We start from the raw sequence: 27702 nt of genomic DNA on the forward strand, positions 1-27702 counted from the left end.
ACTAAAGAAAAGACTTTGGCCTTTATCGGGCTGAATGGGCATTCTGATATCAAGCACGGTTTCTACCAAATCACAGTTTATGTATCGTCCAGTTTTCAGACCGGTTCAGATTTTCCAATGTGTGTTTATGTGGCCGGAATGTTGAGAGCTAGAGTGGAGGTCAGAGTGGGGAGCTGCATTATGATTCTCTGAAATTTTTCCAAACATATTGCTCTCTCCCCTACAGTTTTCACTCTTCAGACATCATGGTTGGTCAAGATATAGGAAATTTTGTGCCGGTCGCAGACATGTAACTATGGAATCCACCGGACTTAAACTTTTGGCTCTGTTCATACCAACTGTTGATAGAAACAATGAAAAATAATATCTGGAAGGATGCAGACGGTTGTCACTACCTGATGTGAGTCGAGCATGCTCAGATTTAAACAGTTTACAGCATAACGTGTCATACTGAAATTTGTGAAATCCATAAAATAATAAACTTTTCTCTTTACATACAATAACAGAAGATGGAAATCATTCCAAAAAAGTTTTAGCTATCTATGATTGTTTGATTGCTAACGTTAGCTCAAAAAGACGTTAGCATCTTGTAGTGATGCATGCGTGACTCAAATCTGAGCTCGACTCACATCGGGCAGTGACACGGTTCCCTGTTTGTTACCTGCTCTGTGTCGCATATATTTGACACCACAAACATAAAAACCACATCAATGCGTTCGACAGACTTTTATCTCTCTTGTGATGATTTTATTTTTGCCGTTTGGACCCACGGTTTTTGAATTACAGAATAAACTTAAGAGGTATAATTATCATTAAATGGACGTTTGACCCATGGAAGATACTGTCTCCCCCTCCCTCCTTTACTCCCTCACTGTGGAAATCCCCATATCAACAACTTCTGACACACACACCTCCTATCATGGAGACTCTTTTCTGTAGGCCGTGTTATCTTCTCTTTACAGGACATGTCAAACAGCAGAGTAGAGGTAGCTCAGATCAGCTGTTACTAATGATATTAACTTAATACCTGTGGTGACAATGGCCTTTACTCAACCATTGTCGAATCACTTTAGCAACATGTACTGCCAAAAGGAGGAGAAGAAAAGGAGAGGACAAGAAGAGGAGAGAAAGAAAAGAGGAGAGAAGATGAAGAAAGGAGAAGAGGTGTTATTTGTCAGCTAACATGATGTAATGATGAACTAACTGACCAACTGACTGACTCATCCTGTGCAAGAATGGTGTGTAAGAAATGTGAGGACAGTAGCTGTCCGAAAAGGGTCTGTTCCTTTAAAAAGCCTCAAATCAGGTTGAATATTTCATAAAGTATTAATGTGATTTGAAAGTTTAATACTGCCCTAACATTTTAAAATTTGAATAGAGTTTCTCGAAAAATTCTGAATAACCAAACACAAACTCCTCCTCCTATCATGGAGACTCTTTACTTTAGGCCGTGTGGTCCTCTCTTTACTGTAGGCCGTGTTGTCCTCTCTTTACTGTAGGCCGTGTTGTCCTCTCTTTACTGTAGGCCGTGTTGTCCACTCTTTACAGGACGTGTCAAACAGCAGTTTTACTGTTAGCCAGTGTTATTTGGATGTGCCCCAAGCAGCAGGCACACTGTCAACATTTCTTGTGGAATTTTCTAGTTGTTTCTGTTGTTTCAGGTATCGGGGGTTCATGGATCAGGATGGGAAATACCTCCCTGAGTTCTTTCACCTTCTCGCCATACGACTCGCTTTCGTCATCGTGTTCGAGGTCAGTGTCTCTCACACATCTAACACATGCTAACATACTAATACATGCTAAGAGCTGACGAAAGGATGCAATGTGGTCTTCTTCCCTCTCTTCCTCAGCATGTGGTCTTCTCTGTTGGTCGTCTGATCGACCTGATGGTCCCTGACGTCCCCGAGGACGTGGAGATGAAGATAAAGAGGGAACACTACATGGCTAAAAATGCGCTGGCTGAGAACCAGGTAAAGAGAGTGTTTAATGTCATTCTATAGTTTGTTTTAACTACGTGTTTCTCAGTTATAGTTTGATTTGTTCCTGTGTTACAGTCTTTGGGGAAATCTATGATTGATGGTGAGAAGGATGTCCTGTCCAGAGATCTGCGACAACGTGCATCCGGCGCCTCGCGACCGCCGCAGACTGACTCCCCGCCACCAAACCTGACAGACCGCACAACTGCTAAAATATAATTGTATTTATATAATATATTATGACTCTGTGCTGTCGGATGTCCTCGCTCTACCTCAACGTCCACATCTCCGAGACTGACCCCTAAAGTCCAGTTCAGTCTGAAGATTTGCGACGAAACGAAAAGTTAAAACTTGCAGGTTTCTGAAAGACGTCTGTTAGAGCTCTAAAAGACTTCAGTTGGAGCTCTAAAAGATTCACCACTATGGCCACGCCGATGGGACTTGGTGTGGCCATAGTGGGATTCGTAATTTTGCTTCCTGTGTGCAGTGCCATGAAGAATTCGTTACATCGCAAGACCTGATATCACGCGATACTTTCTGACGCTGAGGCCCAAAGTTGCAAGGGTGGTTTTTCTGCTCACAGGCGCTAGGGGGGAGCGAGACGACCACCATTCAACCTGAAAAAAGTAATATAACCATTCCAATGACTCCGAAGCTGTTCAGTTAAGGTCAATTAAGCTAAAAAAAAAACTGCATAGTTCCCCTTTAAGTCACCAAACATATTCTGATTTAAAAACAGAAAAACACTTTTCTTTGCATTTGCATTGTGGTTTGTACTTGGGGGTAGCCTACTTTATGTGATTATAAATCTTAAAGGATAATATTTTGGGATATTGATTGGATCTTGAGATAGGGTAAACATAGACCTATGGTAATTGTCGAAATAGTTTTCCCAGTTGTCTTCCTGGCATAATGTTGCCTATTCTTTTTTTTTTTAAGTTAAAATAAAATAAAATGAAAAATGCACTGCTGTGGATGTTGTTTACTTCATTAATGTGTTTACTGTGTTAATGGACTGAGGATGGGAGTAGGATTCGGTATTCGGTTTTGGATTCGGCAGAATCTTAACCAGTGGATTCGGTATTCGGCTGAACCCCAACAGTTAGCTAACTATTTAAACAGCTAACTATCTAAACCGTTAACTAACTATTTAAACAGCTAACTATTTAAACCATTAACTAACTATTTAAACAGCTATCTATTTAAACAGCTAACTATTTAAATCGTTAACTAACGATTTAAACAGCTAACTATTTAAATAGCTAACTAACTATTTATCCTGAGGATTCACTGCTCCACATGTATGTTTTAAAATGAAAACAAAAAATTATTAGGCTATTTTAAACACTTAGTATTCTATTTAAAAAAAGGAATGTATAAAGGCCTTAGGCGCCCCTACACGCAACTGTAGGCCCTGTGTATTATGCAAATGTTTTGGGGCATTTTAGCCTTTAATAGAAAGGACAGCTGTATACAGGAAAGGGGGAGAGAGAGAGAGAGAGGGAGAGAGAGAGAGAGAGGGAAGACATGCAGCAAACAGCCGCAGGTTGGACTTGAACCCTGAGCCCTCCAGTGCCCTGCTACGTCATGCTACGTCCTGCTACACCCTGTTATGCCCTGCTACACCCTGCTATTCCCTGCTACGTCCTGCTATGCCCTGGTATGCCCTGCTACGTCCTGCTACACCCTGCTATGCCCTGCTACGTCCTTCTACACCCTGCTATGCCCTGCTATGCCCTGCTACGTCCTGCTACACCCTGCTACGCCCTGCTACGCCATGAACTACAACAATTGCTACTTCTAGTCACTGTTTCATTATCTTTATTGTGACTATTATTGCCACTGTTCATCACAACCCCAACCGACACCGTCAGACACCGCCTACCAAGAGCCTGGGTGACAAAGTTCAAAATCAGCAACAAAAACTTCGAAAAAAAGTGACAAACTTGGAGAAAAAAGACCATGGAAGGAAGTAAGGAAGGAAGGAAGGAAGGAAGGAAGGAAGGAAGGAAGGAAGGAAGGAAGGAAGGAATAGGTCAAAATAAGGTGACAAAAACATCACATTTTTGGTAGACAAAAAAGTTTATATAAAGAGGTAGAATGGTCAACAGACTTGGAACTGAAAAACATTTTGCAAAAAATCTCACCATCTCAAAATCTCCCTGCAGTCCTCCAAAGTACCCCTACTTCTGTAGTAGGGGGTCCTTGCTCAGTCGCTCTTTCAGTTAAGGGGTCCTTGGCTTAAAAAACGTTGAAGACTCCTGGTTTAGTGGAATTGAAATTGTTTTTGTTGTTTAATTTTAACTGTATGTACTTTAACTTTGTAAAGTTGTTTTTAAAATCAGTAATATAATCTTACTTAAGTATGTTTTGTTTGAAGTTTTGTACTTTGCTTAAAGTAAATCAAAAAGGCTACAACATTTTGCCTCATTGCTTTAGCAGAGTATCCGTCAACAAACTTAATTAAAAAAGTATAAATAAGTATCTCCCGCGCTGTTAAAAAGTTACTTTTTACTTTTACTTGAGTAGATTTTTAGACCAGCAATTTCACTTGTATTTAATTAAAAGTTCATCAAAGTAATAGTATTTTTACTGTGGTGTAAATTGTAATGTAACTAAGTAATTACTCCAGAACTGTACTTCAGTACAAATGTTGAGGTACTTGTACTTTACTTGAGTCTTTTCTTTTCATGCCACTTTCTACTTCTACTCCGCTACATTTCAGAGAGAAATATTGTAATTTTACTCCACTACATTCATCTCTTACAGCTTTAATTACTGGTTACTTTAGTTACTCTGCTACATTCATCTGTTACAGCTTTAGTTACTAGTTACTTTACACATTAAGAGATTACTGCACACAAAACACATGTAGTTTATAAAATCTGATGTTTTATTCTAAAGTAAACTAGCCAACAATATAACGGCCTACAAGTCCAGCTGAGATGATGAGACCATTAAACACACAACTGTTTGGATCCTTTACACTTTCTACAATGGGAGGAGAGTTATTTTCTATATCTATTCTCTCAATGCAGGACTTTTACAGTAACAGAATATGTTTTTAGAATATTATGCACTCTTTCTGCAATTTTTTTCTCAGTGTGTGAGTGTTCCCGATCAGGCGCTCTGCAGACAGCTAAACCGGCTCTGTGTGACGTGTAGGACCTCCTCCTCCGACACAGAGCTGCAGTAATGGCGGACTTCGACAACTACGATGAGCGGGACCGGGCCTACGGGAGCTTCGGTGGCGGCAGAGGGTGAGTCTCATCTCCGCGCTGCGACTGTGGCGTGTGCCTCAAACATAAACCAACGACTGGATTGTCGCTGTGTTTTCCGCTGCTTTCCTTACTGAGCCTCGGTGCTAGGCAACCAGGCCTCGGAGCTCGTCCCGCGCAGCGATAGCTAAGCAGACCGCTCAGGAGCAGACGGGGGCCGGAGGCAACCGTTAGGAAACACCGCGGTCCCGGGGCTCACAGGCTAACTATAAGCAAAGAGGCTAGCGAAACAAACTGGTAAACAGGCTAACTGTTAGCAATGGAGGGTAGCGAAACAAACGGGTAAACAGCAATGTAGGGTAGCGAAACAAATGGGTAAACAGGCTAACTGTTAGCAATGATGGGTAACAAAACAAACGGGTAAACGGGCTAACTGCTAGCAATGGAGGGTAGCTAAATAAACGGGCAAACAGGCTAACTGTTAGCACTGGAGGCTGGCGAAACAAACGGGCAGACAGGCTAACTGTTAGCAATAGAGGGTAGGGAAACTATCGCACAGACTTTGTGGGATTGCACCGGTCTTCGTGGCAAAAATCACGTTAATCTGTTAAGTGATAGTAACAATGAACCGGTCCCGGTGAGAGGCCGGGCGGAGCGGCAGCGGAGGCCGCGGCAGGGCGACGCGTTGGCCGATCTTTAGCTGCAGGTTGCCCGCATGGCTGCATCATGTGTCCGCCGCAGCACATTCATCCACATAGCTAGTTACCAAAACACAATCAGAGTCAGAAAAGGGTTTATTGCCATAATAAGTTACACTTACGTGGAGTTTACCTCAGTGAATGTTTGCATACATAAACAAAACATATTAAACATTAATAATAGGAAATCAACAATAAATACAGAAACTAATGTATACATTTAAAACAGCAGGCTGGATGTGGATCAGGGCGCGAGATTTGTTTCTATTTATTTAGATATTCTGATCTTGGATTTGTTTTAAACATGTCATTTGTGTGTGTGTGTGTGTGTGTGTGTGTGTGTGTGTGTGTGTGTAGAATGTGTGTCTGTGTGCTAGGGCTGCACAATTAATCGCAATTGTATCAAAATTGCAATATGGACTAGTGCAATATCAAAATTGCAGAGAGATGCAATATTTGTCAAGGCAAAAAATGTGTCAACCCGTTGTTAAATAAAGTATTGTGGTGCTGCAGAGACGTCCCGGCCTACACACCCTGTCCTACAGACTACAGAATAAACATCTTGGTACAGAGCCTCGCAGAAATATATATATATAATAATCATTTTAATTTCTTACAATGAAAATGATAGTGATACAAAAACGATCAGTCCCTCCAATATCGTGAATCATATCGCAATCGCAATGTCAGTCAAACTAATCACAATTACATATTTTCCTCATATCGTGCATCCCTAATGTGTGTCTGTTTGTGTCTGTGTTTGTGTGTCTGAATATGTGTGTGTGTCTGATCTGGGAACATGTCATTTTTGTTACTTAAGATGAAATACGTTTCATCTGTTGTTTTGCACAGTTTTAAGAAATAAAGGAAGTTGTAATATTTATGAACAGGTCATGACAAAAGTTTTGAAAAGTCTAAATATTTCAAGATTTTTTTTTTTTAAGAAAATAATTTTTAAATCTTACAAATTTACAAAAAAAATTATATTTTCAAATTTGTTATATATATGTATTTTATATATATATATATATATATATATATATATATATATATATATATATATATATATATACACATACACCTCAGATACAGTATTAGGGGACCACTGAGGTCTATATAAAAGAGACTTCAGATACAGTATTAGGGGACCACTAAGGTCTATATAAAAGAGACTTCAGATACAGTATTAGGGGACCACTAAGGTCTATATAAAAGAGACTTCAGATACAGTATTAGGGGACCACTAAGGCCTATATAAAAGAGACTTCAGATACAGTATTAGGGGACCACTAAGGCCTATATAAAAGAGACTTCAGATACAGTATTAGGGGACCACTAAGGTCTATATAAAAGAGACTTCAGATACAGTATTAGGGGACCACTAAGGTCTATATAAAAGAGACTTCAGATACAGTATTAGGGGACCACTAAGGCCTATATAAAAGAGACTTCAGATACAGTATTAGGGGACCACTAGGGCCTATATAAAAGAGACTTCAGATACAGTATTAGGGGACCACTAAGGCCTATATATAAAGAGACTTCAGATACAGTATTAGGGGACCACTAAGGCCTATATAAAAGAGACTTCAGATACAGTATTAGGGGACCACTAAGGCCTATATAAAAGAGACTTCAGATACAGTATTAGGGGACCACTAAGGCCTATATAAAAGAGACTTCAGATACAGTATTAGGGGACCACTAAGGCCTATATAAAAGAGACTTCAGATACAGTATTAGGGGACCACTAAGGTCTATATAAAAGAGACTTCAGATACAGTATTAGGGGACCACTGAGGTCTATATAAAAGAGACTTCAGATACAGTATTAGTACCACTCCCATGATGCTCTCTGCCTGCCTGTGTTTCCCTGTCCCATGATGCTCTCTGCCTGTCTGTCTCTCTCTCAGGTCCCGTGGTGGCGGTGGATCAGGCGGCCCCAGGAAGCAGAAGGAGCTGCCGACAGAGCCTCCGTTCACGGCGTACGTGGGAAACCTGCCGTTCAACTCGGTGCAGGGAGACATCGACATCATCTTCAAAGAGCTCAACATCCGCAGCGTGCGATTGGTCCGAGACAAAGAGACGGACAAGTTCAAAGGTCAGTGGAGTAACACGATATACCGTATTTTCCGCACTATAAGGCGCACTTAAAAGCCTTTAATTTTCTCAAAAAACGACAGTGCGCCTTATAATCCGGAGCGCCTTATATATGGATCAACCTCTCGGATCACTGCCCCGTTGACGGGACACTGCGTCGCTGTAACCTCGATAAAACTTCCACTCATTCGCGTTTTTATAACTTTAAAGCATTAAATATTGAAAATATACAGCCATGCGACACACCAATTGAAAGCTTAGCCTCTAATGATTAATTTAAGACCACATACAAAGCATACAATGATTTATAACAACTGTTACAAAGTAAACAATTTACAATAAAACAATTCAGCCATAATCTGCGCAGCTGTCGAGAGAGCATCCATATCTGATTTCGTTGTCCTTTCAGCAACAAAGTGGTATTTTGGCCAAAACTTGATTTTCATAAATCCACAAAAGTCCAAGGAAATGTAATATCCAAGCTTTATATTCCAAAACGATCTGTTCAACTCACAATGTTGAAGTTTTCTGGACGAATCACAACGGAAAAACGCGTTTTCCATTTCCGCACTTGTCATCGGCGCTAGCTTCTCTGCCCAGCTCGCTACATGATCGATGTGGGCGTCATCGTATTCCCGAGCTTCTAAGCTTTCGATTGGTAGCTCATATTAGCCAATCCGTTCAGGTTTGCCTCTGATATGGCCAATGGAAGCGGACAAGCCGATGACCACATGTCAGGGACCACGTTGAGACGATCGCCATTTCTCGGACCACTTAGATTTAAATGCTATAAGGATCAGAGTTGTCAGAACGCTTCATAAAGTTTGACTTTATCTGACGGTTTTGTTGACATTCCCTTTAGCACAGCTCCATCTAGTGGATGCATAACGCAACCCCAGTCAAACGTCTGACTGCAGTATCTTCTATTCTATGCGCCTTATAATCCGGTGCGCCCTATATATGAAAAAAGTTCTAAAATAGACCATTCATTGAAGGTGCGCCTTATAATCCGGTGCGCCTTATAGTGCGGAAAGTACGGTATATATATATATATATATATATATATATATGGATCAACATTTTTCATTATCAATTAATCTTTACCTTCATGGGTTAATCAATGAACGAGTGGTTTGATCTGGTAAACATCATAAAACAATAAAAAGTCTTCCGTCTCTTTAGATGACAAGCTAAGCGTTAGCCCGTTAAACCTTCAGGAAGCTCTTGGAGTTTTTATTTATCCATTTGATTATACTGTGTATTATGTTTAAAGTTTCAGTTTTATTAAACAACTGCTTCAAACTTTTAAGCCCCAGACGGCTGACCGTCGGCAGAACAGCCAGTCGGACTGATCAGAGGTCCAAAAAGTGCCTCAGAACACACCGAAGAGACACGACTTGAGCGTACGTTCTGCGCGTGTGCGGGACGTAATACAAAAAATTTAAACTGGAAATGACGAACGCGTCACGTGGGTCTGGCTTCTCCAGCTGACCGATAACGATCATATTGTTCTAAAATAGTTCACTGAAAACATCTGAAGAGAGAAATAGGCCGTGCTGTTGCTGAATCTGTCTTCATTTCAGGTCAACGAAGGTCCGTTTAAAAGATTTTCATCAGATTTTTAATTTTAAAGATAATTTTTTGGGCATTTTTAGGCCTTTATTGACAGGACAGGACCTAGACGGCATGGAGCACACCGAGCAGACTTGATTCACCTCGCCAGACTGTCCAACGGCCGATTATCGGCTCGGTGTGTCAGAGCCTTTAGACAAACGTGTGTGTTTGGAGTTTGTTACATTTGACCAGAAGCCAAAGAAGGGTTTTATTGACAGGGTTTTTAAACCGTAAACGGTGACTGAAAGGATCAGGCCTCTCCCATGTTCTACACAGCTTTTAAAGGAAATAAAGAAACAAGATATAAGTCAAGAAACAAGAATATTAATGCCATTTGTAAGCCTAAAAAATCCAAACAATGTTGTTAAAGACTGCTGACTGACTGACTGTGTGTCCTGTTTGTTTGTGTCTCTCTGAAGGATTTTGTTACGTCGAGTTTGAAGATTTGGAATCTCTAAAAGAAGCTCTGACATACGACGGCGCTGTGAGTATCCCAGACTGTCTCTAAACTACACACTAATACAGTAGAGCTGTATACTGGACTGTCTCTAAACTACAAACTACTACAGTAGAGCTGTATACTGGACCATCTCAACACTAGACACTACTACAGTAGGGCTACACACTGGACCATCTCTAAACTACACACTACTACAGTAGAGCTGTATACTGGACTGTCTCTAAACTACAAACTACTACAGTAGAGCTACACACTGGACCATCTCAACACTAGACACTACTACAGTAGGGCTACACACTGGACTGTCTCTAAACTACAAACTACTACAGTAGAGCTACACACTGGACCATCTCAACACTAGACACTACTACAGTAGGGCTACACACTGGACCATCTCTAAACTACACACTACTACAGTAGGGCTACACACTGGACCATCTCAACACTAGACACTACTACAGTAGGGCTACACACTGGACTGTCTCTAAACTACACACTACTACAGTAGAGCTGTATACTGGACTGTCTCTAAACTACACACTACTACAGTAGGGCTACACACTGGACCATCTCAACACTAGACACTACTACAGTAGAGCTGTATACTGGACTGTTTAATACCTACAGTAGGGCTACACACTGGACCATCTCTAAACTACACACTACTACAGTAGAGCTGTATACTGGACTGTCTCTAAACTACACACTACTACAGTAGGGCTACACACTGGACCATCTCAACACTAGACACTACTACAGTAGAGCTGTATACTGGACTGTCTCTAAACTACACACTACTACAGTAGGGCTACACACTGGACCATCTCAACACTAGACACTACTACAGTAGAGCTGTATACTGGACTGTCTCTAAACTACACACTACTACAGTAGGGCTACACACTGGACCATCTCTAAACTACACACTACTACAGTAGAGCTGTATACTGGACCATCTCAACACTAGACACTACTACAGTAGGGCTACACACTGGACCATCTCAACACTAGACACTACTACAGTAGGGCTACACACTGGACTGTCTCTAAACTACACACTACTACGTGTCACACTGGACCATCTTTACACTAACTACTACAGTAGGGCTACACACTGGACTGTCTCTAAACTACACACTACTACAGTAGGGCTACACACTGGACTGTCTCTAAACTACACACTACTACAGTAGGGCTACACACTGGACCATCTCAACACTAGACACTACTACAGTAGGGCTACACACTGGACCATCTCAAAACTAGACACTACTACAGTAGGGCTACACACTGGACCATCTCAACACTAGACACTACTACAGTAGGGCTACACACTGGACCATCTCAACACTAGACACTACTACAGTAGGGCTACACACTGGACCATCTCAACACTAGACACTACTACAGTAGGGCTACACACTGGACTGTCTCTAAACTACACACTACTACAGTAGGGCTACACACTGGACTGTCTCTAAACTACACACTACTACAGTAGGGCTACACACTGGACCATCTCAACACTAGACACTACTACAGTAGGGCTACACACTGGACCATCTCTAAACTACACACTACTACAGTAGGGCTACACACTGGACTGTCTCTAAACTACACACTACTACAGTAGGGCTACACACTGGACTATCTCTAAACTACACACTACTACAGTAGGGCTACACACTGGACCATCTCAACACTACACACTACTACAGTAGGGCTACACACTGGACCATCTCAACACTAGACACTACTACAGTAGGCTACAACTGGACATCTCAACACTAGACACTACTACAGTAGGGCCACACACTGGACATCTCTAAACTAACACTACTACAGTAGGGCTACACACTGGACCATCTCAACACTAGACACTACTACAGTGGGCTACACACTGGACCATCTCAACACTAGACACTACTACAGTAGGCTACACACTGGACTATCTCTAAACTACACACTACTACAGTCTACACACGACTCTCAACTAACACTACTACAGTAGAACCGGACCACAACAGACACACACGTAAAGATAAATCAACACTACACACTACTACGGTAGGGCTCACACTGGACCATCTCAACACTAGACACTACTACAGTAGGGCTACAACTGATCAAACTAATATTAATGACCATACAGCTAACTGACATTCAACACTACACTACTACAGGGGCTACACACTGGACCATCTCAACACTAGACACTACTACAGTAGGGCTACACACTGGACCATCTCAACACTAGACACTACTACAGTAGGGCTACACACTGGACCATCTCTAAACTACACACTACTACAGTAGGGCTACACACTGGACCATCTCAACACTAGACACTACTACAGTAGGGCTACACACTGGACCATCTCTCTAAACTAAACTATACAGTAGGGCTACACACTGGACCATCTCAACACTAGACACTACTACAGTAGGGCTACACACTGGACCATCTCAACACTAGACACTACTACAGTAGGGCTACACACTGGACCATCTCTAAACTACACACTACTACAGTAGGGCTACACACTGGACTGTCTCTAAACTACACACTACTACAGTAGGGCTACACACTGGACTGTCTCTAAACTACACACTACTACAGTAGGGCTACACACTGGACCATCTCTAAACTACACACTACTACAGTAGGGCTGTACACTAGACCGCTTTTTGTTCTCTTTTCCGAACTTTTTGTCACTTTTCTCGTAAACGTGGGCTGCACAATATAACGTTTCAGCCACTTTTTCTCTATGTCTCTCTCACTATCACTCTCTATCTCTCTCGCTCTTTCACTCATTGTCTCTCTCTCTCACTCTCTGTCTCTCTCTCACTCTGTCTGTCTCCCTCTCTCTTTCTCTCTGTCTCTCTCTCTCCCTCCCTCCCTCTTCGTTGGTGTAAGTAATAGAGGAGACGCCCAAACGATTGCTGCAGCGCCCAGTATGAACGGACAGATTAGATAAGACGGGGCCGAGATAAACCAGCTGCTATACGTGATGGTGTGTTTTCTCTGTAACGTGTGTGTGACCTCTGACCCCTGCAGCTGTTCAGCTGTTCCCAGAGGTCCCTGAGGGTTGACATCGCAGAGGGACGCAAGCAGGAGCGAGGAGGCCCCGGCGGTGGCTTCGGCTTCAGGAAAGATGACGCTCGAGGTACGGACGCCGAATCAGCGCCAGGAAGTAATGACTCGCCTGCTGCAGACATGTGATGTTGTTGTTTAACTGATCTTCTGTTTGGTTTCTCCTCCAAGTCTGCACGGCTCTCACTGATCAAATCGAACGCTGCTCTGGAAACTAGGGATGGAAAGACTGCAAACGTTAGATTGTTCTTAAAGACAAAGGCCAGTTTGATAAGAGGACAAATCTGTTGTTTGGCACAGTTTATAGAAATGAAGGAAGTCGAAAAATACTTCAGTAAATAATTGTGAAAAAAAGTCAGTAAAAAGTCTTAATATTGGCAGAAAAAAAGTCAGTAGAAAGTCTTAATATTTGCATAAAAAAGTCAGTAAAAAGTCTTAATATTTGCATAAAAAAAGTCAGTTAAAAAGTCTTAATATTTGCGGAAAAAGTCATATTTCATGAAATAAAGTATTAATATTTGAAGAAAAACAGTTCAAAAGTCTTCAAATTTAAAAAAAGGTCTCAATATTTGCAGAAAAAAAGTCAGTAAATGCGTTAATATTTCATGATTATCTTTGTTTAAAGTCTTAATATTTGGAGAAAAATGTCAGTTCAAAAGTTTAAATAAAAAAAAGGTCTAAATATTTCAAGAAAAAGTCAGTAAAAAGTGTTAATATTTCTAAAAAAGAAAAGAAATAAAGGAATATTTTCCACTCATTTGGATAAAAACCTCCAATCATGAGTTGATTGTATCAATAACACTATGTGTAAATAAAGTTAGGTTTCATTCAGAAAATAACAGCTGATTCAGTGTCAGTGTCTTACTTGGAGGAGGAAGACTCTTCTTCATCCTTTCACTCTTCATCCCTCCATCATCTCATCCTCACCTCCACCCTAACCCCTTGTTTCCTTTTCCAGCTCACCTGTCCTCCGAAGTTAATCACTGAAGTAGAAATATGAAACTAATTAAAGTTCCCTCCTTCAGTCTGTCTGCTGCTTCTCTCTAACATCTCCTCTCTGATTGGCTGATGGTCTGCTGCTTCTCTCTAACATCTCCTCTCTGATTGGCTGATGGGCGACTAACAAGCTCCGCCTCTCAGTGCTGTTCTTCCAGATACTTCAGAAGGAGCCACCTCTCTCCTCTGTTTCCTCCCTCTCTCCTTCTCTGTCTCTCTCTCTCTCTGTCTCTCTCTCCCTCGGCCTCTCTCCCTCTGTCTGTCTGTCTCCCTCCCTCCCTCTCTCTCTCTCTCTCTATCTCTCTCCCTCCCTCCCTCCGTCTCTCTATCCCTGTCTCCTCCTCTCCCTCCCTCTATCTCTCCCTCCCTCCCTCCCTCCCTCTATCTCTCCCTCCCTTCCTCCCTCCCTCTGTCTCCCTCCCTTCCTGTCTCTCTCTCTCCCTGCCTCCCTCCCTCTCTCTCTCTCTCCCTCCACCTCCCTCCCTCTGTCTCTCCCTCCCTCTATCTCTCTCTCCCTCTGTCTCTCCCTCTCTCTCTCTCTCTCCCTCCCTCTGTCTCTCCCTCCTTCTCTCCCCCCTCCTCTCAGGGTTAACTCCCCTTGTGTTCTGCAGGCCGAGGAGGATCTCGAGGAGCTCCCAGAGGAGGAGGAGGAGGACGAGACTCTCGTGAGGACTTCGACCAACCGGGAGGAGGTGATGTCACAGAGTTCAGCAGATCCTAGCCGACCAATCAGATCCCTGCACACAGGGAGCAGGACAATATCCCCGAGCTAACCACCGAAACTAGGGCCAGCCTTTAAAACCAAGCAAATTAGAGCCGCAACACATTTTCATTTCAATAATAATCTCACACAATTAAAGGGTAACTTTGGTTTCCTGTCAACCTTTTCAACCCATGTGTTTGTGTCTAAGTGACTGATGTGAACAGCAGTCTTTCACATTGGTCCAGTTTTGAGCAAAATCGCTGCAGTCAGTGAAACAAACTACAATGTAAGTCATCGGGCAATCGCGCAGCTTCAATTTACGTCCCCTAAAAGTTCTGTTTTTGCCTGTTAATTCATTAATTGTGGAGATATGCTGACTCTATACACACTAAAAGTCCTGATTATTTACATGGAGTCTGGTGGAGATATGCTGCTCTATACACGCTAAAAGTCCTGATTATTTACATGGAGTCTGGTGGAGATATGTTTGCTCTATACACACTAAAAGTCCTGATTATTTACATGGAGTCTGGTGGAGATATGCTGGCTCTATACACGCTAAAAGTCCTGATTATTTACATGGAGTCTGGTGGAGATATGCTGGCTCTATACACACTAAAAGTCCTGATTATTTACATGGAGTCTGGTGGAGATATGCTGGCTCTATACACGCTAAAAGTCCTGATTATTTACATGGAGTCTGGTGGAGATATGCTGGCTCTATACACGCTAAAAGTCCTGATTATTTACATGGAGTCTGGTGGAGATATGCTGGCTCTATACACGCTAAAAGTCCTGATTATTTACATGGAGTCTGGTGGAGATATGCTGGCTCTATACACGCTAAAAGTCCTGATTATTTACATGGAGTGGTGGAGATATTGGTTATAAGCAAATTAATTGGTTATACACGCTAAAAGTCCTGATTAATTACATGGAGTCTGGTGGAGATATGCTGGCTCTATACACGCTAAAAGTCCTGATTATTTACATGGAGTCTGGTGTAGTTTGGTGATGGTGATTTCGGGGCTGTTCCATGTTAAACTAAAAGGATCTTACTCTTTAACTAAAAGGTCTATCTCTGTAGGGATCCATCCCATAATGTTGTCAGACACTTCTCTGTCAGTCTGTCAGCAGCAACAACAGAACTTTTAGTGACTCTAACTGCTGCTGAACATTAGTCCTGTAGGGTTACATTACAGCTTGGTTCTGGTTTAATACTGGACCAGTTTCACAGATTGTTGTCCCATCAGACACTCAGACACACAAACATGGAGACATAGGGTCCAGGTTGGACAACACTGAAGTAACCCTTTAAAAGAGACACTGTTGACCTTTGACCCCCATAGCCAGGCTCCGCCTCCTGTAGCTGCTGGATACCCACCCTGATTTTGTCCCATCATGCATTTCACCTCAGCCATCTCATGCTCACCAGTCACCTTACAGGTTCCAGACTCTGCAGGACAACTGAGGGCATCTGTCTATCTGTGTCTCTGTCTGTCTGTCTGTCTCTGTTTCTCTGCCTGTCTGTCTGTTTCTCTGCCTGTCTGTCTCTCTCTTTGCCTGTCTGTCTGTCTCTTTGTCTGTCTGTCTCTCTTCCCGTCTCTGTCTGTCTCTTTGTCTCTGTTTGTCTGTCTGTCTGCCTCTTTATCTGTCTGTCTCTCTGTCTGTCTGTCTCTGTTTCTCTGTCTGTCTGTCTGCCTCTTTATCTGTCTCTCTGCCTGTCTTTCTGTCTCTCTCTCTCTCTGCAGCTTTCCCAGACGAAGACATGTCTGTCTCTTCTTGTGAAGTTATTTGATGTATTTGTTGACAGTGTGTGTCTCCGTGTCCCCGCAGGTTTCAGAGACGATGACTTCATGGGAGGGCGGAGTCGAGGCGGCGGTCGCCCCGGTGACAGGCGGGGGGGCCCCGGCGCCGGAGGACCGGGAGGACCGGGAGCAGGAGGGCCCGGAGGATCGGCTCGCTTCAGAGAAGGAGGACCCCCCCGCGGAGGAGGAGCCACAGACTTCAGGGAACCGTCTGAAGGTGCTAGATTTACTTTAGTCGTATCATTGTCAACTTTTTCATTCAGTAGTTTTTAGTTGGTATGCTTTTTTGTTAACGACATGTAGGGCTGCACGATATGAGGAAAATATTACTGATGGAGCGATTTTTATTGGACGATATATATCTGCCGATAAACGTTATTGCTGCGTTCGGCGATAGTTTGTTCCCGGCATTATTTACAGACAGGCGTCCATAGGCAGCTCTGTGTTGCTGGAGACGCTGCAGCTCACGTGCAGTCCGTGCACTGCCCCTCCCCCACCAGCAGAGTGCCTGCCAGGCTTTCTAAATTACAAATCAAGCACTATATTTCAATGGCTACTTTTCAGGTTTATTGTTTTCTTAAATTATTTAAATGTGTTGACAAAGGACATTTTGTGACGACCTGATTATATTGGTCTTATATGTCAGCAAGCAATGCCTCATCAAGGCTGTGTTGCAGATGTTGATGAAAGCCTTTTACCCTTGCACAGTTAACCATATGCAGTGCACCCATCCATATAATGCACATTGCACACATAATTTGGATGATATGAATGTTAGATGATAGCAGAATTGACACTTCACTACATTTTTATGATGTAAATTGAGGGAGCAAAAGCAGTGTCTGCTCAAGAAAATCGGCAGCCCGTATCGGTCATCGACTAAGGCTGATGGAAAAAAAATTGGCATCGGCACTAAAAAATCCATATTGGTCGATCCCTAGAAAATATGCGCTATGCGATAAGGTTGTTAAATATGGCGATAACGATATTTCTTGCGATAAATAAACCTATATTATAGTGTACTCAGTTCTGCATTTCTGCAGCTTTCAGTATTCTGCTAAAATACAACAAATTCTTGTTGAGTTTAAAACAAATGAAAGGAAATATTTTCAAACATTATTTTATTGAACAAATTGAACATTGAATTGAATATAAAAGGCAGCACTAAAAATAATTAGTTTCTTTTTAAACTGTAATTTTCTGCTGATATTTTCTTTCAAATAACACAAGAAATCTGTGTGTGTGTGTGTAAAAGTAGCATTGGTTATATCTAAATCAGACAGACTAAGTAATTTGAACTGATATAATTACAGCTTTGCACAGTCAACAGTGATGGTTTTGAACATTATCGACAAAACCATTGTTCAAAATGAAGTATGCATCAAACTGAAAATAGGTTACTGCCATTTTTATTCCCCATAAGTTTAACGTAAGAAAACTTTTTGCACACCTCTTTTGTTGGGCAGGTGCGTAGGATATGATCAAAGGTAGCAGATCAAAAAGTTTAGAGAAAATCCCGCACACTGACCAAGCAATAATTTATTTAGAAACGTTTCGGTCTCAGACCTTCATCAGGTAAATTTACCTGAATTTTACCTATATTTACCTGATGAAGGTCTGAGACCGAAACGTTGTATTTTTCTAAATAAATTGTTGCTTTATTATCATCTTTGACGATGCTTTTGGTCAATTCTTTCAGCATTTTTCCTGAGGTTTTGTAGCTGTTTTCAACATTTGTCACTTTTTTCAACATTCTTTTGTCATGTTTCGGATTAGAGCTGAACGATTTTTGAAAATAATCTAATTGCGATTGCGATTCAATATTCGATTATTTTTTTTAAATTCTTTTTCTTCTCTATTATTCAACAAAAACAAACAATAAATCATTGTATAGCATGAACAACACACTATTGCACACTAGACAGTTAAATAAGTAAAAAAAAAATATATATATATATACACACACACACACACACGAGTATTTTTTTTTACAGTGCACAGAGAGGAGCTGCCTCCAGCCCCTCCCCCTCGTGAAGTTGCGTGCCGACACCGTCAACACTGCACTTGCTCAGAGAGGCTATCGTTACGTTAGTTGCTGTGGTCTTGCCCTGGGATTAACTGTACTAATAAAACCGTTGAAACACCGCGGCCACGCTGCTGTGAAAGCTCCCCAAACCGTCATTTATCAGTCTGATTGTTACCCCTCTCAGTGGCAGCTCCTCCACCCATATCTTTATAACGGAGCTAACCGCTAATCAGAGCTAATCGTTGCCAACCGAGCCTTCAGTTCTGCGTGCCTGTATCCATTAACTGCATGTATGGACTCGAGCCGAAACAAAACCCTTCATTTTATTAAAATGGCTGTAAAAGTTCTAAACTTCAACTCAGTTGTTTGAATGACAAAGATCAGCTCAAGGTACAGTGTAGCGTTAGCGTGCTAAGTTGATGCTTTCTCTGCGGAGTGCAGACTGATTTGCTCTCGCGAGTCATCAAATCGAGACCAAATCGCAGCCTTTGCGATTAGGAAATTGCTTTAATAGTTTTAACATATCGCGATATTATCGCAAATGCAATTAATCGTTCAGCCCTATTTCTGATATAGAAATTCGGTTTATTAAGATGTGTGTCTGTGTGTTAAGTTGTGTCTGTTGTGTGTCTCCACAGAGGAGCGTGCTCAGAGGCCTCGGCTGCAGCTGAAGCCTCGGACCGTCTCTGAGCCTCTCAACCAGGTCGCCAACCCAAACTCGGCCATCTTCGGCGGAGCCAAGCCGCGAGAGGAGGTGATCCCCAAAGACCAGCCTTAAGAGACTGATGGGGGGGGGGGATGGGGAGAGAACTTTAACACGGGAAAGGAAAGAGAGAAACGCCAACGGGATGATCTTGAAACGCCGCGGTTAGCTTTCCTTCCTGACTGGCAGCGAACACGCGATACAATATTAGACCGATACATTCATATCCATTTAAAGAAAGCAACTGAAATATGATTTGACAGTTTTATAACTTGAGTTCTTCCAGACATGCATATTAAAGATGCAAGTCCTGGTCAGTAATCGAGAGGGAGTTAGGTTTTTAAGTGGCGTGTGGCGCGTCCATGAGGCGTGTACTTGCGGTACTTCTGTACGCCGATTGCGTGTGATTTGATGCCGTAGCGAGTAGTATGAAACGGTGAAAATCTGCGTAGAGAAATGGGTAGGGGGGGAGCAACCCCATTCTTGTTTTATTAATCCTAACCATTTCCTCTCACACCGCGTGTGACGTCGCCTTGCGGTATCATGTTATATTTATATTATATTGTACGTTATTTTACGTTATATTTTAAAACTCTAACGTTATACGTTATATTTGATGTCTTACGGTGAAGGACATGCCACTCTCCGGCTCCCACAAGCCACTTAAATATCTAACTCCTACTGCGACAATCAGCGGTGCGCACTTCAGTGCAGCCACTTCCTGTTTTCGTGGCGTGAGAATATGCCGCCTTGCCGCTAGGGTTGGGCATCGAGAACTACTTCGAATCGCTTAAAAAATTACGATTCCAGTGGAATCGTTTGGAGGGTTAGGTTTCAAATCCGATCATCTCTTCCCAATTTAACATGCACAAGTTTAGGTTTCCATAGCGACCAGGCGCCTGTTGTGTTGCAGCCATGGAGCCCAGTAAGCGGCGCTCTAGTGGGGCTTTCTTTAACGTAAAAAAGGCAGAAAAACTACAAACCACCATTAAATCAAAATCAAACTTTCCTCTTATTTGTTTCAACATCTCAAAGAACCGGAATCCAAAGGAAGAATATTTAAAATCAAAAAGATGCCCAACCCTTGTCGCCACGGCAACACCGTTGGACGAAAGCGCACAAGATTCCCGACGTAGCTTCGCCGAGGTGTTTAGATCGGGCTCGCCAAGTTCCAAGTGGATCGGGTTAAATCTGTAGGAGGGGTCGGTTAAAGAAGGACCTCTGCACACGGTCCAAAAGGTCCAGAACCCCCCAGAGTAGATGTGTCAGATAGTTAAATGTAAAACCAGCCAGTAAATATGAAGTGGTCAGGTGAAGCTGTATCTAACGGAGGATTATGTTACGATATGTATCGGTGATAATGTTGCATCGTGGTTCTTTAAAACGCCGAGAGGTCGCCACCCTCCTCTTCTTCTACTACTACTTTATCTTCTTCTTCTTCTCCATCTTCAGTCTGAGCAGAATATTTATTCTTAGAGAGAATAAAGAATAATCTTTCCACTCTGACTCAGATGAATCATAAACTGTAAACACAACGAGCAGCTCGGGATGCATGACCCCCCTCCCCCCCTCTGCTTTCTGTGATGTCATAGCTATTATGTCCTGTAGCCCCGCCCCCTTCCTGGGTCAAAGGTCGCCCGCCATTTATTTACAGACAGAGAGACAGGCAGGCAGACACAGACAGACAGAGACAGACATGCAGACACAGACTTTAAACCTGTAGAGTTTTTTTGTAGCTTTGATCATATTTCTTGCTGTTTTCAGTTTTTGACCCTTTTTTTCTCCTTGGGGGCGTGGCCTACAGTTAAGGCTCCTCCGATTGGCTCTCGGGGCCGATGAGAGTCAAACATGTCCAGTCCAATCAGATTTAACTCAACGGGAGTCTCTGATTGGTCCATTGATCTGCCCTGAAAACTTCACCTGAAACATCTTTCTTTCCATTTCTTCTGACTCTAACTCAACTTTTTCTAAACTTGCCGCCACGCTTCTCAACGGACGGGAATCCTGTAACCAAGGCAACCAGCTACCAGATCAGTCACGGCCATAAAATATTAGATTTGGCGCAAGAAAGAGAGAGAAAGAAAAAAAGTAACTTTTTTTAAAAAAAAATTTGAAAAAGCCGAGCGACAGACAGACAGACACACAACACACAAACACACCAGACACACATACTAACAACAAACACATAGACACAGACACACACTAACACACAGAGACACACTACACACACACTAACACACAAGACACACTCAGACACACACACTAACACACAGAGACACACTCACACTCAGACACAGACACACATACTAACACACTCAGACACAGACACACAGACACAAGACACAAACACAGACCCGGCCTAGCAAAGTGTGTGTGTGTATATATATATATATATATATATATATATACATACATACATACATACATACATACATACATACATAGTTGTTTCCATTTTGATGGTGAAGTTGTGTGTTGATCTCTTGTTTCCTTTCTTATGTTTTCTTATTATGTCATCAACAGCTTTAAAGAAAACACACGAAGAGAGAGAGAGAAAGAGGTGAAGAAAGAAATGGTGTTCATGTTGTTGGTGATGGGTCAGCTGGCGGGCTCCAAAATGTCACAAAATGGGTTCACTCTGGGGATTTTAATGGTTTATTCAACGTTTTGATGCTTTATTTAAAAGGAAGGAATAAAAGAGATACAGACAGACAGATACACATACAGACGGACAGACAGAGAGATAAAGACAGAAAGATACACAGACAGACAGACACACACAGATACAGACAGATCCAGATAGATAGATAGATAGACAGACAGATTCAGACAGACAGATTCAGACAGACGGGGGAAGAGAGAGGTTAAAGTGAAATAATAAGAAACTAGAAAACGTTGCTGCTGTTCTATATGTGTCTGACTCTCACCTCTCTGGTCTTTCTGAGGATCTATCAAACAACACCATTTATTTATTTTGATGCTTTCATCTCTTTATTTACAAGTTGTTTATTTTCTAACTTTTTGCTGCTTTTTTCTTTGAAGTTTTTGTTGCTCCTTTTGATGTTTTTGCTACTTTTTCTTTCAGGTTTTTGTCTCTTTTTGACTTCAACTCTCACGGTGTTTATCAGTACGTATCAACATGACGTTTTAGGCAGTATTTTCTTTTTTTTACACTTTCGGGCCTTTTTTTTTCTTTCTAAGATTTTGTCGCTTTTTTTATTTTATTTTTAACTTTTCAATGTTTTTATCACTTTTTTGACTAATATTTAGCAAAGTAAACTTTTGATGGTATTTTTTGGAGCTTTCAGCACTTTTTTAAAGATTTTGTTGCTTTCTTTGACAGTATTTCTTAGATTATCCATCAACGCTTAACACAGACTATTTAGACTCTTGTTTCTAGGGGTTTTTCTGACTTTTTTGACGTCCGCTCTGATGGTAATTATAGTAGGGTTAGAGAGACACATACACACTCGCAGAGAGACACACTCGCAGAGAGACACACACACTCCTTTGGTTGTCACTTGAAACAAGTATGACTGTCCTCTTTGTCAGTTTGTCTTATTTGTGGATCCTCAGGTGTAAAGGCCGATCCGTGATCCACAGATTCTGCTGCAATGTGGGCATTGGAAGGTGGTGGTGGTGGAACCTGTCTCTGTTGAGGTGGTGGTGGTGGAGCTTGTCTCTGTTTGTCCTTGCGGTGTTGCCGCTTTGCCTCTGCGGCACGGCGGAGTTCTGTTTAATGGTGTGCTGCACCTTCCTGCACAGCTTTTTCCAGTAGTCCCTGTTCAACGCCAGATTCTCGCAGTCGCCGGACATGATGTTAAACTTTTTCAGGCTGATCTTAATGTCTTTAAAGCGTTTCTTTGGACCACCAGGGGCTCGCTGTCCTTCTTTTAGCTGGGGGTAGAGGAGCTGCCTTGGGAGACGGTTGTTGGGCATGCGGATAACATGTCCTGTCCATGGGAGTTGGTACTGCATTCTGATGGTAGTGATGCTGGGCATATTCGTCTCCTCCAGAATGCTGGAGTTTGTGCGTCTGTCTTCCCAGTTGATCCTCAAGATTTTTCTTAAGGCTCTTTGATAGAATAGGTCCAGGGCTCTTAGGTGTCTGCTGTAGGTGGTCCAGGATTCCGCTCCATACAGCAGGGTTGGAAGAATCACAGCTCTATAGACCAGGAGCTTGGTTTGAGCGCTCAGGTCTTGGTCATCAAAGACTCTTGTCCTGAGTTTAGCATAGGCTCCGCGGCGGTGGTTAACCTCAGAGTCTATATTGGCTTTAGAAGAGAGAATGCTGCAAGGTAGGGGAAGTGTTCCACGCTTTCCAGAGTGGTGTTATCCACTTTGAAGATGGGCTGGAGTAATGGCTGGTTGGGTGGTGGTTGATACAGAACCTGTGATTCTTGATGTTCAAGGCCAAACCCAGGTCTCTGTATGCCTTGGCAAAGGCATTTAGAATTCCCTGGAGGTCTTCAGGGGAGCGTGCTACAATGGCGTTATCATCGGCGTATTGCAGCTCCATGATGGTGGTATTTCTGATTTTGCTCTTGGCTTTGAACCTGTTAAGGTTGAATAGCCTGCCGTCAGTCCTGTAAAGGGGATCCCCTGTGGCAACTCTTGACCAGTAAGGTGAAGTATGGCTGCAATGAAGATGGCAAATAGGGTGGGAGCAATGATACATCCCTGTTTGACCCCAGTTTCTACAATAAAGGGCTCAGATTCAAAGCCACTGTTGAGCACTGTGGCTGACATGCCGTCATGCAGTAGCCTCAGTACACGGATGTATTTGTCATGACATCCATACTTTGATAGTATGCTCCACAGTGCCTGACGATCCACGGAGTCAAAGGCCTTTGTCAAGTCTATAAAGACCATGTACAGAGGCAGTCCTTGTTCCCGACACTTTTCTTGTAGTTGGCGAACAGAAAAAATCATGTCAGTTGTTCCCCTAGATGGGCGGAAGCCGCACTGTGATTCAGGGAGTACCTCCTCAGGTAGTGGTAGCAGGCGGTTGGCGAGGTCACGAGCAAGGATTTTGCCTGTTGTTGACAAGAGCGAGATGCCCCTGTAGTTTCCACATTCAGCCTTGTCCCCTTTCTTGAATATGGTAACAATTTGGGCATCCCGGAGCTCTTCCTTTTCCCAGACCTTGATGAGTAGATTGTGAATGTGGTGCCAGAGCCTTGGTCCTCCTTCCTTTGAGATCTCCGCGGGGATCCCATCAGGACCAGCGGCCTTGTTGTTCTTGAGATTCCTGATGGCATTGTGAACCTCAGTTAAGGTAGGAGGTTCCCCCATGTCTTCTTTGATCGGACTCTGCGGGATATGGACGGCGATGTCTGGTTTGGCTGAGCTGTCACAGTTCAGAAGTTCCTGAAAGTGCTCCTTCCAACGTGCGTTGATGGAGTCATTGTCTGTTAGAAGAATCTGTCCGCCTTTTGAGCGCAGGGGATGTAAGCCGCAGTGGCTAGGGCCATAGACCGCCTTAGTGGCAGCGAAAAAACCTCTGGTGTCACCTGAATCTGCCAGTCTCTGGACTTTTAGAGACTTTTCTGTCCACCAGTTGTTCTTGAGCTCCCTCATCAATCTCTGAACGTCAGCCTTGGCTCTGGTTGTGTTGCCCTTTTGGCCTCACATGTTATATAATTTTGCCACACTTGGAAGGCTTTTCGTTTTCTAGAGATAAGTTGTTCTATCTCTGTGTGATTTTCATCAAACCAGTCCTGATGTTTCCTGGACTCAAGGGTGGATTCACATGAGTCATCGAAGGTGGATTTGAGAAGGCCCCAGTGCTGTTCGATGTTATCAGGATATTCTTACTGAAGACTTTCCTCGAGAGAGTCCTGAAGTAACTGCTGGGTGGAAGTTTCATTCAGGCTGTCTAGGTTCAGTCTTCGCTGGGTGTGCTTCTTCTGAATCCTCCTCTTTTTAAGTTTGATGGCCATTGTGGATCGGATGAGGTGGTGGTCTGTCCAGCAGTTGTCAGTCTATCATGGCCCTTTTGATGTTCACATCACAGCAGTCCCTTGCTCTTACAATGACCTAGTCAATGAGGTGCCATTGCTTGGAGCGAGGGTGCCTCCAAGATACCTTGAATTTGTTTTTCTGTCGATAGAGAGTGTTGGTGATGACGAGGTTGTGCTGAGCGCACTTACTCAGAAGCAACACTCCGTTGGAGTTGATGTTACCAATGCCCTCCTTGCCAATAGTGCCCTTCCAGAGGTGTTGGTCCCGGCCTACCCTAGCATTGAAGTCTCCAAGGAGGATGATCTTTTCCTCCCTAGGGATTTTTGACAGGGTTTCTTCCAGGCAGGCGTAGAAGGCTTCTTTTTCCTCCACGTCGGAGTCTAGGGTAGGGGCATAGGCGCTCATTACTGTCGCTGTCTGGTTGTTGGCACCAGACGGAGAGTCATGAGGCGCTCACTGATGCCAACAGGAAGTTCGTAGAGGTGGTTAACAAGCTGGTTTTTGATGACCAAGTCCAACTCCATGATTTCTAGCCTCGTCAGCTGGCTTTCCTTTTTTCCTTTCCTTTCCAGAAGAAAGTGTAGCCACCTTTCTCCTCCTCCAGCTGCCCTTCACCTACCAGTCGGGTTTCGGAGAGAGCAGCTATATCAATCCGGCATCTCTGCAGTTCTCTGGCAATGATGGCGGTTCGTCTCTCAGGTCTCTCACTGGAGGTGCCGTCCATCAGAGTGCGCACATTCCAGGCTCCAAAATTAAATTTAAATTTCTTTTGTTTCTGACCGCAAACAAGGTGTTCCCTCTGGACGCGGTAATCCAGTCAGGAGGTATAAGGCAGGCTATTTTTAGGGCACCTTTTCTAGCCCCTTCCCCATGTGGGGTAAGCAGAGCGGATCCTAAATAGGACTGCTTAGTCATGGGTGTAGCTGCCAAAGAGCTCTTCTGCCTCGTTCCAGGAGCCCAGCAACTGACTCTAAACACCCATCGCCTGATGTGCCAGCTCATGACTAGGGACTTCCAGACTACACAAACCTGCCCCCGTCGTCACTTGCTGGTCGCCATAGGACTTTATCCGGGGTGGTAGGGTGGATTTCCTTTGTGGAGGACGCCTGTGCGTGGCGTTGTTTAACGTGGGGAGGCTGGTGCACAGACAGTCACCACATGGTCCTTGGAAGGTCTGGGTCAGGTTCCAGTGGAATGGAGTCCAAGACGACTGGGGACCCATCCCTGCTGCAGCCTTCATCCGCCTTCCCAGCCGTTGTGATGCTCCACTTAAGTCAGCCGTCATCCTCCGTCTGTTCCGCCATTGGGGTCTTTTGTCTTTTTTTTCAGGGTGTGCTCCCTCAGCCTTTGCCTCTATAGGCTACTCCACAAGGCAGTGAGACTATTTACCCATATCTGGGGCAGTGATTGGTGGGTGCCAGGGCGTGTCCACTGCTTGGTGGGCCTGCACACCGCGCCTCTGGGGCCCACTGCTGCTCCGAGATCCCCTACAGTTCAGCCTGGGTCTGCTGGGGCCCAGTTACCGTGTGTGGCCGTGAGGAGGCACTGTAGGAGTCTTGGCGGTGGAGAGGCTGTGTACCAACAGGAGGAGACTTACAATCTCGGCTCCTCTTTTTGCCCCTTGCACAAGGGCTAGTCGGTGGCAGTAGCTATAAGCAGAATGTAGCAAGCAGAAGCAGCATGCAAATACTAAACTACAGACACTACTATCCCAGTACTACTGCACTGACGCATCACACACGCCCTGTGTGAGAAGTACACACGCCACACACACACACACACACACACACACACACACACACTTATCAAAGTAAACTTTAGATTTTTTTACCCTTTCGACCCTTTTTTCCGAAGTCTCTGTCGCTCTTTCAACGTTTTTCAAACTCTTCATTTCTTTTCTTCACGTCCTTTGTGAAGGTTGATGTCAGTTTATTTCCAAATTTTAGTTGCTGCAGAGAGAATGGAAAAAGGGAAGGAAGGAAAGCGAGAGAAGGAAGGAAGGAAGGAAGGCAGACGGGGGAGAATAATAAGAAACCAGACGTAACCAATGTGCATTATTTCCGTGTTAATTTGCTTCTTTCCTTCCTTTGTGTTCTTTCTTTTTGTCCTCCTTCCATCTGTCTTTGATTGCAGCTTCCCTGACTCATTTAAACCCGCAGCCTCCTCCTCCGCACGCAGCCACCGCCACACGCCGCCAGACGGTGGCGCCTAACGCATCATGTCACCAGCGGGAAATCAGAAGAAATGTAAAAAAAGGTTTTTGTGCTGTCGTTTTTGTTACTTCAGTGAGTGTTGCATCTGCCGCCAATATAATAAAAATAAAAGTTTTTTGTAAAAATTGA

The 27702-nt window shown here is 43.3% G+C and overlaps 2 protein-coding genes across 7 annotated transcripts in view; both read left to right on the top strand.

Moving 5' to 3' along the window:
• Positions 1–2563, top strand: part of LOC120551040 (anoctamin-7-like) — a 27764-nt gene extending 25201 nt beyond the window's left edge. Inside the window, exons 21-23 of the mRNA XM_039788170.1 lie at positions 1662–1752; positions 1851–1970; positions 2055–2563. Coding sequence (XP_039644104.1) covers positions 1662–1752; positions 1851–1970; positions 2055–2195 — 352 coding nt within the window. The 3' untranslated portion in view covers positions 2196–2563. The remainder of the gene's footprint in view (positions 1–1661; positions 1753–1850; positions 1971–2054) is intronic.
• A 2542-nt stretch (positions 2564–5105) lies between these two features.
• Positions 5106–27702, top strand: eif4h (eukaryotic translation initiation factor 4h). 6 transcript variants are annotated; one of them, XM_039777321.1, is made up of 9 exons: positions 5106–5236; positions 7806–7993; positions 10026–10090; positions 13125–13260; positions 14768–14848; positions 16696–16884; positions 19332–19447; positions 21920–21956; positions 27494–27702. In XM_039777321.1, the coding sequence occupies exons 1-8, from the start codon at positions 5172–5174 to the stop codon at positions 21923–21925; spliced, it is 846 nt and encodes a 281-aa protein (XP_039633255.1). In that variant the 5' UTR covers positions 5106–5171; the 3' UTR covers positions 21926–21956; positions 27494–27702. The 6 variants fall into 6 exon arrangements, with proteins under 6 accessions (XP_039633255.1, XP_039633248.1, XP_039633238.1 ...); XM_039777314.1 differs by lacking the exon at positions 21920–21956; XM_039777304.1 differs by lacking the exons at positions 21920–21956; positions 27494–27702 and having other exon boundaries at positions 19332–19471.

This window comes from Perca fluviatilis, chromosome 2 (genome assembly GCF_010015445.1).
Source record: "Perca fluviatilis chromosome 2, GENO_Pfluv_1.0, whole genome shotgun sequence".
In the NCBI taxonomy this organism is placed as follows: domain Eukaryota; kingdom Metazoa; phylum Chordata; class Actinopteri; order Perciformes; family Percidae; genus Perca; species Perca fluviatilis.